The sequence below is a fragment of the Pristiophorus japonicus genome, chromosome 30 (genome assembly GCF_044704955.1).
Source record: "Pristiophorus japonicus isolate sPriJap1 chromosome 30, sPriJap1.hap1, whole genome shotgun sequence".
NCBI lineage: Eukaryota > Metazoa > Chordata > Chondrichthyes > Pristiophoridae > Pristiophorus > Pristiophorus japonicus.
Genome location: NC_092006.1, coordinates 9,363,029 through 9,376,589, shown reverse-complemented (window position 1 = coordinate 9,376,589; position 13,561 = coordinate 9,363,029). Strand labels below are relative to the sequence as shown.

The 13,561-nt window shown below is 50.6% G+C and overlaps 1 protein-coding gene across 4 annotated transcripts in view; it reads right to left on the bottom strand.

Moving 5' to 3' along the window:
- setdb1b (SET domain bifurcated histone lysine methyltransferase 1b) overlaps nt 1-13,330 on the bottom strand; it is a 75,552-nt gene extending 62,222 nt beyond the window's left edge. For all 4 annotated transcript variants that reach the window (XM_070868651.1, XM_070868653.1, XM_070868650.1 and 1 more), the window contains exons 1-3: nt 13,096-13,330; nt 4,721-4,938; nt 3,270-3,457 (exon numbers count right to left, since the gene is read on the bottom strand). In XM_070868651.1, coding sequence (XP_070724752.1) covers nt 3,270-3,457; nt 4,721-4,923 — 391 coding nt within the window. In that variant the 5' untranslated portion in view covers nt 4,924-4,938; nt 13,096-13,330. The remainder of the gene's footprint in view (nt 1-3,269; nt 3,458-4,720; nt 4,939-13,095) is intronic.
- Between the last annotated feature and the right edge of the window lie 231 nt (nt 13,331-13,561).

Sequence of the window (13,561 nt, the reverse complement as noted above, 5' to 3'; positions counted from 1 at the left end):
CTCTCTGCATCCACCTTGTCAAGCCCCCTCATAATCTTATACGTTTCTATAAGATCACCCCTCATTCTTCTGAATTCCAATGAGTAGAGGCCCAACCTCCTCAACCTTTCCTCATAAGTCAACCCCCTCAACCTTTCCTCATAAGTCAACCCCCTCATCCCCGGAATCAACCGAGTGAACCTTCTCTGAACTGCCTCCAATGCAAGTACATCCTTTCTTAAATACAGGAGACCAAAACTGTATGCAGTACTCCAGGTGTGGCCTCACCAATACCCAATAAACTATTACGGATACATCCACCCGCGAAGAATGAAGAGTATGGCAAAATAAGAAACGGCTGTTTAGTCCACGAGCACATTCATTCTGGGCGGAAATGCAGGAATGCAGGAAGAACAGCAAATGCCTATTAGAAACAGGAGGAGGCCTTTTAGCCCCTCGAGCCTGTTACACAGGAACAGGAGGAGGCCCATTCAGCCCCTCGAGCCTTTTACACAGGAACAGGAGGAGGCCATTCAGCCCCTCGAGCCTTTTACACAGGAACAGGAGGAGGCCATTCAGCCCCTCGAGCTTGTTACATAGGAACAGGAGGAGGCCCATTTAGCCCCTCGAGCCTGTTACACAGGAACAGGAGGAGGCCATTCAGCCCCTCGAGCCTGTTACACAGGAACAGGAGGAGGCCATTCAGCCCCTCGAGCCTTTTACACAGGAACAGGAGGAGGCCATTCAGCCCCTTGAGCTTGTTACATAGGAACAGGAGGAGGCCCATTTAGCCCCTCGAGCCTGTTACACAGGAACAGGAGGAGGCCATTCAGCCCCTCGAGCCTGTTACACAGGAACAGGAGGAGGCCATTCAGCCCCTCGAGCCCGTTACACAGGAACAGGAGGAGGCCCATTTAGCCCCTCGAGCCGGTTACATTAGGAACAGGAGGAGGCCATTCAGCCCCTCGAGCCGGTTACATTAGGAACAGGAGGAGGCCATTTAGCCCCTTGAGCCTGTCCTGCCAATTAGACCAAGGCTGATCTGCACATCAACTCCACTTTTTTGCCTTTGCTCCATATTCCGCAAGACCCAACAAAAATCTATCGAAGCTCAGTCTTCAAAGCTTCAATTGTTCCCCCCGCCCCCCAGCACCCACCCTTTTGGAGGCAGGGAGTTCCAGATTTCCGTTCGCCTTCAGGCGATAAAACGCCCCCTAATTTCGCTCCAGAACGGACTGGCTCGAATTTTTAGATGGCGACCCAAACACTGCCCCACCCCAGTCCAGCTCAATAAAAACATCACCTGGCTTGACAGGGTCAGCCTCACCTACAATCAATCCCTTCTCTCGCCAGCTCACCCTGCTGAACCGGTTTAAACTGCGTCGCTCAATTGCTCTGCCCGACAATTTGCTCCACAACTGGTCGAGTGAGAACGATTCCCCCCGGACCCCCAATGTTTCCCCTGCATCCCCTGGTATTTGAACCCTTCGTCACAGGGACAGCTTTCCTGGATCGACTGCGGCCAATTCCGAACGCCAATTTTGAAAGCTTCAACTGGGTCATCTGAGGTTAAGTGAGTGGGCAAAAAGAAAATAGAAAATTATTATTTAAACGGAGAAAGATTACAGAATGCTGCAGTACAGAGAGATCTGGGGGTCTTTGTGCATGAAACACAAAAAGTGAGTATGCAGGTACAGCAAGTGATCAGGAAGGCCAATGGAATGTTGCCCATTATTGCAAAGGGGATGGAGTATAAAAGCAGGGAAGGCTTGCTACAACTGTACAGGGTATTGGTGAGGCCACACCTGGAATACTGCGTGCAGTTTTGGTCTCCGTATTTAAGGAAGGATATACTTGCTTTGGAGGCAGTTCAGAGAAGGTTCACTCGGTTGATTCCTGAGATGAGGGGGTTGACTTATGAGGAAAGGTTGAGCAGGTTGGGCCTGTATTCATTGGAGTTTAGAAGAATGAGAGGTGATCTTATCGAAACCGATAAGATTCTGAGGGGGCTTGACAAGGTGGATGCAGAGAGGATGTTTCCCCTCGTGGGCGAATAGTCTCAAAATAAGGGGCCGCCCATTTAAAACTGAGATGAGGAGGAATTTCCTCTCAGAGAGTTGTGAATCTGTGGAACTCGCTGCCTCAGAGAGCTGTGGGAGCCGGGACATTGAATAAATTTAAGACAGAGATAGACAGTTTCTTAACCGATAAGGGGATAAGGGGGCGGGCAGGGAAGTGGAGCTGATCGGATCAGCCATGATATTATTAAATGGCGGAGCAGGCTCGAGGGGCCGACTCCTGCTCCTATTTCTTATGTTCTTATGGAGAAACTTAACAGCTTATCGCCAGAGAATGAAAGGCTGGGACCTTTCAGCAGGAGAGCTGACAGAGATATAAAGTGCCAGTAGACTTGGCGAGTTGCTGCAGTGCATCTTGTTGATGGTGCACACTGCAACCACGATGTGCCGGTGGTGGAGGGAGTGAGTGTTGAAGGTGGCGGGAATATATCGGCCGTTCCTTCATCGTCGCTGGGTCACAATCCTGGAACTCCCTCCCTAACAGCACTGTGGGAGCACCTTCACCACACGGACTGCAGCGGTTCAAGAAGGAGGCTCACCACCATCTTCTCAAGGGGCAATTAGGGATGGGCAATAAATGCTGGGCCTGGCCAGCGGTGTGAATTAATATTTAACAAACATAGAAACTTCGAAAATAGGAGCAGTAGGCGGCCATTCGAGTCTGCACCGCCATTCAATAACATGGCTGATCCTCTATCTCAACACCATATTCCCGCTTTTTCCCCATACCCCTTGATGCCTTTTGTGTCTAGAAATCTATCTCTCTCCCTCTTAAATATATTCAGTGACTTGGCCTCCACAGCCTTTTGTGGTAGAGAATTCCACAGGTTCACCTCCCTCTGAGTGAAAACATTTCTCCTCATCTCGCTCCTAAATTTCCTACCCCGTATCCTGAGACTGTGAGCCCTCTTGTTCTAGACTTCCCAACCCCGGGGAAACATCCTCCCCGCATCCAGTCTGTCCAACCCCGTCAGAATTTTATACCAAAGATTGGGGTTTGACAGGAACAAGAGAGGAGAAGGCAGAGCAGCACTGGTCGGAGTTGTATTAATAAAATCTACAAGGAGACAAAGTGTTTTCGGAGCGGGTGGGGAAGTGAATAAAGCCATCAAACAAGGAAGGAACGTCTTGAAAGAACGACTGAGTCTAAAACTTGGGCGGCTGCACTTGGTAAAGTGTGGCAGGACGTGTCGGAGCTGCTATGTCCCCTACCTGGCTCCACAGCCATCACGTCATCGTCGTCGTCGTCGTCATCGTTGTCATCATCGTCCAGGATTTCAATCACTTCCGACGGCTTCGCTGCGTGCTTCATGGCCACCAGCTCCGGGTCCGTCTCCTCGTACTTCAGCCCCAGGTTGCAGTACAAGTCCTTCACCATTGTCTCGCACACTTCCACAGACCTGCCCGCACAAGAGGGGTAGCGTTAGAGAGGGAGTGGCTTGCCTTTAGCCGGCACAACCGGCGCAGCCCTGGACCCGGCCACGCCGCTGTCGTAGCGGGCACGATCGCAGCTCGGCCCCCGCGCCGTCTGCGCGCGGAGCAGTCATTGGACAAGCCGTGCCCCTCGCAACGCGTGGGATGCCGAAACCAATTGCAGCATAGAGCCATCGAATTTTACGGCGCAGGAGGTCATTCCGGCCTGTCCTGTCCGCGCCGGCCGACAAAGAGCTAGCCAGCCTAATCCCAGCCTGGGGCGCGAAGCCATCACCTTCTGACCCGGAGATGGAAGCCTTCCTGACGGGTGTCAGCCGTGGCTCAGTGTGTAGCTCTCTCTCACCTCGGTTATGGGTTCAAGCCCCACTCCTTGTGTAGGCCCATACACAATCGGGGCAGACAGTCAAATGCCGGCGCTGAGGGAGCGTCGCACTGTCGGAGGGGCGGTACTGAGGGAGCGCCGCACTGTCGGAGGGGCGGTACTGAGGGAGCGCCGCACTGTCGGAGGGGCGGTACTGAGGGAGCGCCGCACTGTCGGAGGGGCGGTACTGAGGGAGCGCCGCACTGTCGGAGGGGCGGTACTGAGGGAGCGCCGCACTGTCGGAGGAGCGGTACTGAGGGAGCGTCGCACTGTCGGAGGGGCGGTACTGAGGGAGCGCCGCACTGCCGGAGGGGCGGTACTGAGGGAGCGTCGCACTGTCGGAGGGGCGGTACTGAGGGAGCGCCGCACTGTCGGAGGGACGATACTGAGGGAGCGCCGCACTGTCGGAGGGACGGTACTGAGGGAGCGCCGCACTGTCGGAGGGGCGGTGCTGAGGGAGCGCCGCACTGTCGGAGGGGGCGGTGCTGAGGGAGCGCCGCACTGTCGGAGGGGGCGGTGCTGAGGGAGCGCCGCACTGTCGGAGGGGGCGGTGCTGAGGGAGCGCCGCACTGTTGGAGGGGGCGGTGCTGAGGGAGCGCCGCACTGTCGGAGGGGGCGGTGCTGAGGGAGCGCCGCACTGTCGGAGGGGCGGTGCTGAGGGATGAGACGTTGTACTGTAGAGGCCTCAGTTTAACAGTGACTATAATTCAGAAGTACTTCACTGGTGGTAGAGTGTCTGAGGGACGAACCGAGGATGGGAAAGCCACTATTAAGTTTGTTTTTTTAGCTGGGGCAAGTGAAGAAACGACACCGGGGGGGGGGGGGCGGGGGGGGATGGGGGGAGTGGAGAGAAAGAAAAGAGCCGTACCTGGACGCATCCTCAAACAGGCCGTCTACATGAGCAACCTCCGCCTCTTTCTTCTCCACCCAGCTCTCGAGTTCCACCAGCGCGGCTTTGCGCTGCTTAAGGAAGTCCACCTTCTCCAGCTCCTTGTCGATCCACTCACGGATCTCCTCCATCGACACGCCCAAGTCCTCCACTGCCAGCTCCATGGTGTCCGTCGATGCCATTGCTGCCCCGTTCCTCTGAAAACACAGTGGGAGAACTTTTATGGGGTCTTTGGACAAGACAACACCGGGTCGGCAGCAGTCAGTGTGATTTGTGCAATGGATCAAGGTTTATTCAGCTTACAACAGTAGTACACTTAACAAAAGGCAATAACTGAACGAAAGCTCGCGGGCCTAGGTCTGTGGAAACTTCCGAACGCAGATGACGTCATCTTTAATCTGTTCGTTGCTATTCCAGCAGTTTCTGTGCCAAGGTATTCTTTGAGTATCGCTGTTTTAACCAATTTCTTATCAAAGATTCGTTTGGCCAGTGTCCATATATAGTCTTTAACAGAATCACCTTTTATAATTGGTTCTAGTGCTCAAAATACTATTGACACTCAAAGGATATACTTGCTTTTGAGGCAGTTCAGAGAAGGTTCACTCGGTTGATTCTGGGGATGAGGGGGTTGACTTATGCGGAAAGGTTGAGGAGGTTGGGCCTCTACTCATTGGAATTCAGAAGAATGAGAGGTGATCTTATCAAAACGTTATGAGGGAGCTTGACAAGGTGGATGCAGAGAGGATGTTTCCACTGATGGGGGAGACTAGAACTAGGGGGCACGATCATAGAATAAGGGGCCGCCCATTTAAAACTGAGATGAGGAGGAATTTCTTCTCTCAGAGGGTTGTAAATCTGTGGAATTCGCTGCCTCAGAGAGCTGTGGGAGCTGGGACATTGAATATATTTAAGACAAAGATAGACAGTTTCTTAACCGATAAGGGGGCGGGCAGGGAAGTGGAGCTGAGTCCATGATCGGATCAGCCATGATCGTATTAAATGGCGGAGCAGGCTCGAGGGGCCGTAGAGCCTACTCCTGCTCCTATTTCTTATGTTCTTAACCACAGCTTGTATCTTGGCCACTCCTGTCTCCAGTAATTTTCCACCAACCCGTTTTTGTCCCTGTTATACATTCTTCTATCTTACTGGAATTCGCCTTATCTCTTTTACCCATAGGTAAGATAAGTTTGGTCAATGACATATATATATATATATATTGAATATAATATGTGAATATAAATATATAAATATGAATATAAATATTTTTATATGAATATATATTATGAATCTCTAATACCAGTCTTTTTTACAACATGCATAAATTTGCAGGGTGGGCATATAATTGGCAAATGAAATTCAACACCGATACCATTGGTGGAGGGTCGATTACGAGGGGGCATAGTTTTAAGGTGGTTGGTAGAAGGTTTAGAGGGGATTTGAAGGGGGGGGGGCTTCTTTACGCAGAGGGTTGTGGGGATCTGGAACTCGCTGCCTGGAAGAGTGGTGGATGCAGAAACCCTCACCACTTTTAAGAGATGGTTGGATGGGCACTTGAAGTGCAGTAACCTGCAGGGTTACGGACCTAGAGCTGGTAATTGGGATTAGACTGGATGACCTTTTGTTGGATGGCGCAGATATAATGGTAAGTACTGCAGGGAATCGAATACGGCCAGGGTGATCTCCTGGACTAGTTTCGAACGCATGAGTTGGAGAGGAATTTTCCTAGATTTTTTTCTCCCTAAATTGGCTTAGGTTTTTAAATCTGGTTTTTGCCTCTCCCAGGAGATTCCATGGCTCCGGTTGGGGTGGAGTGTAGAATGTTTCAGTGTAAGGGGTGTTGCAGTTGTGTGGGGTGGACTGGTTGGGCTGGGTGCTGTTTGCCTTTCCGTCAATGTTCATAGGTTTATATGTAACCTTCAGGGCTGCTGATCAAGGGCCGTGCGGCTCTTTGTCGGCCGGCACGGACACGAATGGGCCGAAATGGCCTCCTTCTGTGCTGTAAATTTTTATGTTTCTATAAATGTGAGAGGTTACATTTTGGTCGGAGGAATAGGGAGGTCACTTATTACTTGGGGGGCACGAATCTGGGGTGGGGTAGAGGAAGAGAGTGATCTCGGAGTACGAATACACAAAGTTTCAACACAAGTTAGCAAGGCCATATCAAAAGCAAACCAAGAACTAGGGTTTATTTCTAGAGGGATAGAATTGAAAAGTAGGGAAGTTATGCTAAACCTGTATCAAACCTTGGTGAGACCACACTTGGAGTACTGCGTGCAGTTCTGGTCGCCATATTATAAAAAGAATATAGAAGCACTGGAGAGGGTGCAGAGAAGATTTACAAAGGATGATACCAGAAATGCGAGGGTGTACATATCAGGAAAGGATGAACCACCTTCTCAAGGGCAATAAATGCTGGCCTTGTCAGCGACGCCCACATTTCAAGAATGAATAATCTACTTGAATCAGGTATCCAAGAGGCTGCTCGTGTCTTTTGATATCTGGTGTTACAGCTTGCTGGACAACCAGAGGCCTCCCAGGTAAACAAAAGATACGACAAGCAACTGGGCATTTGCTTTAGTTCACATGGAAATCAGATGTCGGAGAGCAGACTCCATGTCCTCAACAGCCCATGTCTTCCTTCACCGGAGATTCCGGAAGAGAGGACTCTTAACTATTCCAAAGCATTTGGTATGTTTTAACTTAGAAAATAGTTAAACGTATTGAGGAAAGTTAAGTACTTTATTGATGGTTTTAACTTGACCGTGTGTAAACTTGTTTCTCATAATTAACTTGAATGAAGAGTTTTAGCTTGAGCCACATGGCCTGTCAGCATGATGTCTTTCTGCCTATTGGAAAGGTTTGTGATCTCCATGCTATTTCCAGTGCATACCCTAACAGTGCAAGCATATGGCTTGCTACAGAAGACCAAACGGCCTCCTGTAAGATTCTATTATTCAATTGGTGGGAGTTCGAGGCCTGCCCAAAAAAAAGTATTGGCAAAATAGATCAAACATCAACACGCCTGACCTTGTAATATCGCATTTCATCCGACTCGCCGTGAACAACTCTATGGGGAAGCCAAGACAACACACTCACATAGAATCACAGAAACATTACGACTCAGACGGAGGCCATTCGGTGTGGTTCTGAGGGAGTGCTGCACTGCCATAGGGGCGGTCTTTCAACAGCATGCAATAAGCCTGGTCCCCTTCGTCCTGTTCGGGTACGTGTAAAAGATCCCGTGAAGTGCAGGGACTTCTCCCAGTGCCCTGGGCTGGCACGCCTCTCTGAACCAATACCAGCAAATGCAGACTATCCCGCCGTTCATTCATTCTAGATCATTTGAACCATTCAGAGGCACTTGCCGCAAAATAATGGTCAATTGCTGACGAGTGCGCCCTTGTACAAGGAGCACGCCACTAAAACAACTGGTTCGCAAGAAGCAGAAATGCGTTTGAGTTTAGAATAGTATTCTATAAAGCTAAGAAGGGTTTGTTCATGCGAGTTACTGGGCACAAATTGGCTGTTAGGACCTCGCGCGGAAGGGCCGGGTTGTTTTTTGGCCATCTTAGAAATATAGAAACATAGAAAATAGGTGCAGGAGCAGGCCATTCGGCCCTTCGAGCCTGCACCGCCATTCAATAAGATCATGGCTGATCATTCAACCTCAGTACCCCACTCCTGCTTTCTCTCCATACCCCTTGATCCCTTTGGCCGTAAGGGCCACATCTAACTCCCTTTTGAATATATCTAACAAACTGGCCTCAACAACTTTCTGTGGTAGAGAACTCCACAGGTTAACCACTCTCTGGAGTGAAGAAGTTTCTCCTCATCTCGGTCCTAAATGGCTTACCCCTTATCCTTAAGACTGTGACCCCTGGTTCTGGAACTCCCCAACATCGGCAACATTCTTCCTGCATCTAACCTGTCCAATCCCATCAGAATTTTATATGTTGCTATGAGATCCCCTCTCATTCTTCTAAACTCCAGTGGATACAAGCCCAGTCGATCCAGTCTTTCTTCATATGTCAGTCCTGCCATCCCGGGAATCAGTCTGGTGAACCTTCGCTGCACTCCCTCAATAGCAAGAATGTCCTTCCTCAGATTAGGAAACCAAAACGGAACACAATATTCCAGGTGTGGTCTCACCAAGGCCCTGTACAACTGCAGTAAGACCTCCTTGCTCTTATACTCAAATCCCCTCGCTATGAAGGCCAACATGCCATTTGCCTTCTTCACCGCCTGCTGTACCTTTTCCACAATACAAGCTTTCAAAACAATGTGGGAGAAGTTGCTAGTCAACAACAACAACAACTTGCATTTATATAGCGCCTTTAACACAGTGAAACGTCCCAAAGCGCTTCACAGGAGTGTTATGAGACAAAACATTTGACATCGAGCCACATAAGGAGAAATTAGGGCAGGTGACCAAAAGCTTGGTCAAAGAGGTCGGTTTTAAGGAGCGTCTTAAAAGGAAGAGAGAGAGGTAGAGGGGTTTAGGGAGGGAGTTTCAGAGCTTGGGGCCCAGGCAGCTGAAGGCAATGCCGCCAATGGTGGAACGATTATAAATCAGGGATGCCCAAGAGGGCAGAATTAAAGGAGCGCAGAGGTCTCGGGGCGGGGCGTTGTGGAGCTGGAGGATGTTACAGAGATAGGGAGGGGTGTAGGGGCTTGGAGGAGGTTACAGAGATAGGGAGGGGTGTAGGGATTTGAACATGAGGATGAGAATTTTGAAATCGAGACGTTGTTTAACCGGGAGCCAATGTAGGTCAGCGAGCACAGGGGGTGATGGGTGAGCGGGACTCGGTGCGAGTTAGGACACGGGGTTAGCGAGCACAGGGGGTGATGGGTGAGCGGGACTCGGTGCGAGTTAGGACACGGGGTCAGCGAGCACAGGGGGTGATGGGTGAGCGGGACTCGGTGCGAGTTAGGACACGGGGGCAGCGAGCACAGGGGGTGATGGGTGAGTGGGACTCGGTGCGAGTTAGGACACGGGGCAGCGAGCACAGGGGGTGATGGGTGAGTGGGACTCGGTGCGAGTTAGGACACGGGGCAGCGAGCACAGGGGGTGATGGGTGAGCGGGACTCGGTGAGAGCTAGGACACGGGGTCAGCGAGCACAGGGGGTGATTGGTGAGCGGGACTCAGTGCGAGTTAGGACACGGGGGCAGCCGAGTTTTGGATCACCTGGCGTTTACGTGGGGTAGAATGTGGGAGACCGGCCAGGAGTGCGTTGGAATAGTCAAGTCCAGAGGTAACAAAGGAAGAGTGAAAAGAAATATAGATTTTATATTTATACATTTGCAGGGTACCTCAGAGTCTAAAGACTATCGTCACAAGCCATTCTTGGTTACAGCAGTATTATATAATACATTATAATGAAAATACTGAGTCTACAAAAGGAGGGAAAGGGAATAGATACTTCAAAACGTAGGCAAAAAATGTCAAATAAGCAAACGCCTATGGCAGCGGCTGAAGAATATTTTTAAACTGTCAATTAAATTAAGACAGACACTGCATTGTCAGTACCTTCAATGGCTCCCGTTATATCAGCATATGCCACAACTTGCATTTATAACGGCGACTTTAATGTAGTGAAACGTCCCAAGGTGCTTCACAGGGAGTGATTATCAAACAAAATTTGACACCGAGCCACATAAGGAGATATTGGGACAGGCGACCAAAAGCTGGGTCAAAGAGGTCGGTTTTAAGGAGCGTTTTAAAAGGAGGAGAGAGGGGGGCGAAGAGGTTTCGGGAGGGAGTTCCAGAGCTTGGGGCCCAGGCAGCTGAAGGCACGGCCGCCAATGGTGGAGTGATGAAAATCAGGGGGGGGGGGGGTGCCAGAATTGGCGTGCAGAGATTACGGAGGATTGTAGGACTGGAAATTTGAAATTAAAAAACAGAAAATGTAGGAAATCAGCAATGAAAAAATATTTAAATTCTGGATACATCATCATCATAGGCAGTCCCTCGGAATCGAGGAAGACTTGCTTCCACTCTAAAAGTGAGCTCTCAGGTGGCTGAACAGTCCAATACGAGAATCACAGTCCCTGTCACAGGTGGGACAGATAGTGGCTGAGGGAAGGGGAGGGTGGGACTGGTTTGCCGCACGCTCCTTCCGCTGCCTGCGCTTGGTTTCTGCACGCTCTCGGCGACGAGACTCGAGGTGCTCAGCGCCCTCCCGGATGCACTTCCTCCACTTAGGGCGGACTGGTCTTTGGCCAGGGACTCCCAGGTATCGGTGGGGATGTTGCACTTTATCAGGGAGGCTTTGAGGGTGGCCTTAAAACATTTCCTCTGCCCACTTTTGGCTCGCTTGCCGTGTAGGAGTTCCGAGTAGAGCGCTTGCTTTGGGAGTCTCGTGTCAGGCATACGGACAGTGTGGCCCTGCCCAGCGGAGCTGGTCGAGTGTGGTCAGTGCTTCAATGCTGGAGATGTTGGCCTGAGTGAGATCACTGACGTTGGTGCGACTGTCCTCCCAAGGGATTTGTAGGATCTTGTGGAAGAGCCTCAGCTGACCCCTTATCCCGAGACTGTGACCCCTGGTTCTAGACTCCCCAGCCAGAGGAATCATCCACCCTGCATCTACCGTCAAGCCCTGTAGGAATTCTGTATGTTTCAATGAGATCACCTCACATTCTTCTAAACTCTGGAAAATATTGGCCTAATCTACTCAATCTCTCCTCAAAGGACAGTCTTCCCGATCCCAGGAATCAATCTGTTAAATCTGCAATAAACAAAAAAATCTTCAGTATAAGGGGTCGCACATTTAAAACAGAGATGAGGAGGAATTTCTTCACTCAGAGGGTGGTGAACCTGTGGAATTCTCTGCCCCAGAGAGCTGTGGAGGCCGGGTCATTGTATTTAAGGTGGAGACAGACAGATTTGTGAACGATAAGGGAGTCAAGGGTTATGTGGAGCGGGCATGGAAATTCTTATAAACAGAAAATGCAGCCAAATCTACAACGGGAGATGAAATAATGGAAAATACAGGAAATTTGCAATGGGAGAGATGCAGGAAAATCTGAAATAAGAGAAAACACAGGCAATTTGCAATGGAAGAAAATCTGACATGAGAGAAGGCAGGAAATTTGCAACGGGAGAGAAGGCAGGAGAATCTGAAATAAGAGAAAACACAGGAAATTTGCAATGGAAGAAAATCTGACAAAAGAGAAAACACAGGAAATTTGCAACGGGAGAGTAGGCAGGAGAATCTGAAATAAGAGAAAACACAGGAGATTTGCAATGGAAGAAAATCTGACAAGAGAGAAAACACAGGAAATTTGCAACGGGAGAGAAGGCAGGAAATTTGCAACGGGAGAGAAGGCAGGAAAATTGCAACGGGAGAGTAGGCAGGAAATTTGCAACGGGAGAGTAGGCAGGAAATTTGCAACGGGAGAGAAGGCAGGAGAATCTGAAATAAGAGAAAACAGGAAATTTGCAATGGAAGAAAATCTGACATGAGAGAAGGCAGGAAATTTGCAACGGGAAGAGAAGGCAGGAGAATCTGAAATAAGAGAAAACAGGAAATTTGCGATGGAAGAAAATCTGACATGAGAGAAGGCAGGAAATTTGCAACGGGAGATTAGGCAGGAAATTTGCAACAGGAGAGAAGGCAGGAGAATCTGAAATAAGAGAAAACAGGAAATTTGCAATGGAAGAAAATCTGACATGAGAGAAGGCAGGAAAATTGCAACGGGAGAGTAGGCAGGAAATTTGCAACGGGAGAGTAGGCAGGAAATTTGCAACGGGAGAGAAGGCAGGAGAATCTGAAATAAGAGAAAACAGGAAATTTGCAATGGAAGAAAATCTGACATGAGAGAAGGCAGGAAATTTGCAACGGGAGATTAGGCAGGAAATTTGCAACAGGAGAGAAGGCAGGAGAATCTGAAATAAGAGAAAACAGGAAATTTGCAATGGAAGAAAATCTGACATGAGAGAGAAGGCAGGAAATTTGCAACGGGAGAGTAGGCAGGAAATTTGCCACGGGAAGAGAAGGCAGGAAAATCTGCCAAGTGGAACAGAGCGAGAGCCCCCCTGCTGACTAAGCCCTCTCTCCCTGGCCCTTGGCTTCCAGCCCCCAGCGCCTTTTTGGGGAGGGCGGGGATCGGAGAGAAAACTACAAGTCCCGGCATGCCCCGAGGGGGTGGGGGGGGCTCGCGCAGGCGCACTGAGCGCCGCGGCCACCATCTTGCGAGCAGCTCCTTCTTTTTGAAAAGGCGCGGTTGGGGGAAAAAGGGCGACGGGCTCGGGTCTTCACCCCCCTCACCCCCCAAAAAAAAAATCACACGCTCACACGCCCACCGAGATCAAAGTCAGCCACTCGGAGAATGGCGCGCTGTCGGAGCGACCCACCTTGTCGGACGGGCTTTTCAGCGGCTCCCGGTCGCCAGGCCGCCGCGTGAGGAGATTTATTTCTTATTTTTTAACATTTATTTGTCGGGGAAAAAAACCCCAAAATGTCTCTTCTTCGTCTTGTTTTATGTCCCGCGTCGCCGCCGGGCGCCCATCGTCCGCTCCCCGCTGAGATTTTAAACCCCCCCACAATGGCTCCGTCTTCGTCGTTTCGGCCCCACACACACAGAGAGAAAACGGCCGGCCGTCTTTTCCCCGCCCCCTTCTGCGCCGCGCACACAGCCAATGGCGCGGCGCAGCGGCTGAGTGACGGGCGGCGCGGCCAATGGCGTCGCGCCGCCCCGCTTGATTGACGCGGGCTTCCGCCAGTGCGGGTGAAGGGGGCGTTTCCTCCGGCGGACGGACAGCGTGTGTCTGTGCTCGAGGAGGGCGTTTGATGGACGTGTGGCGCAGCCAATCGGCCCCT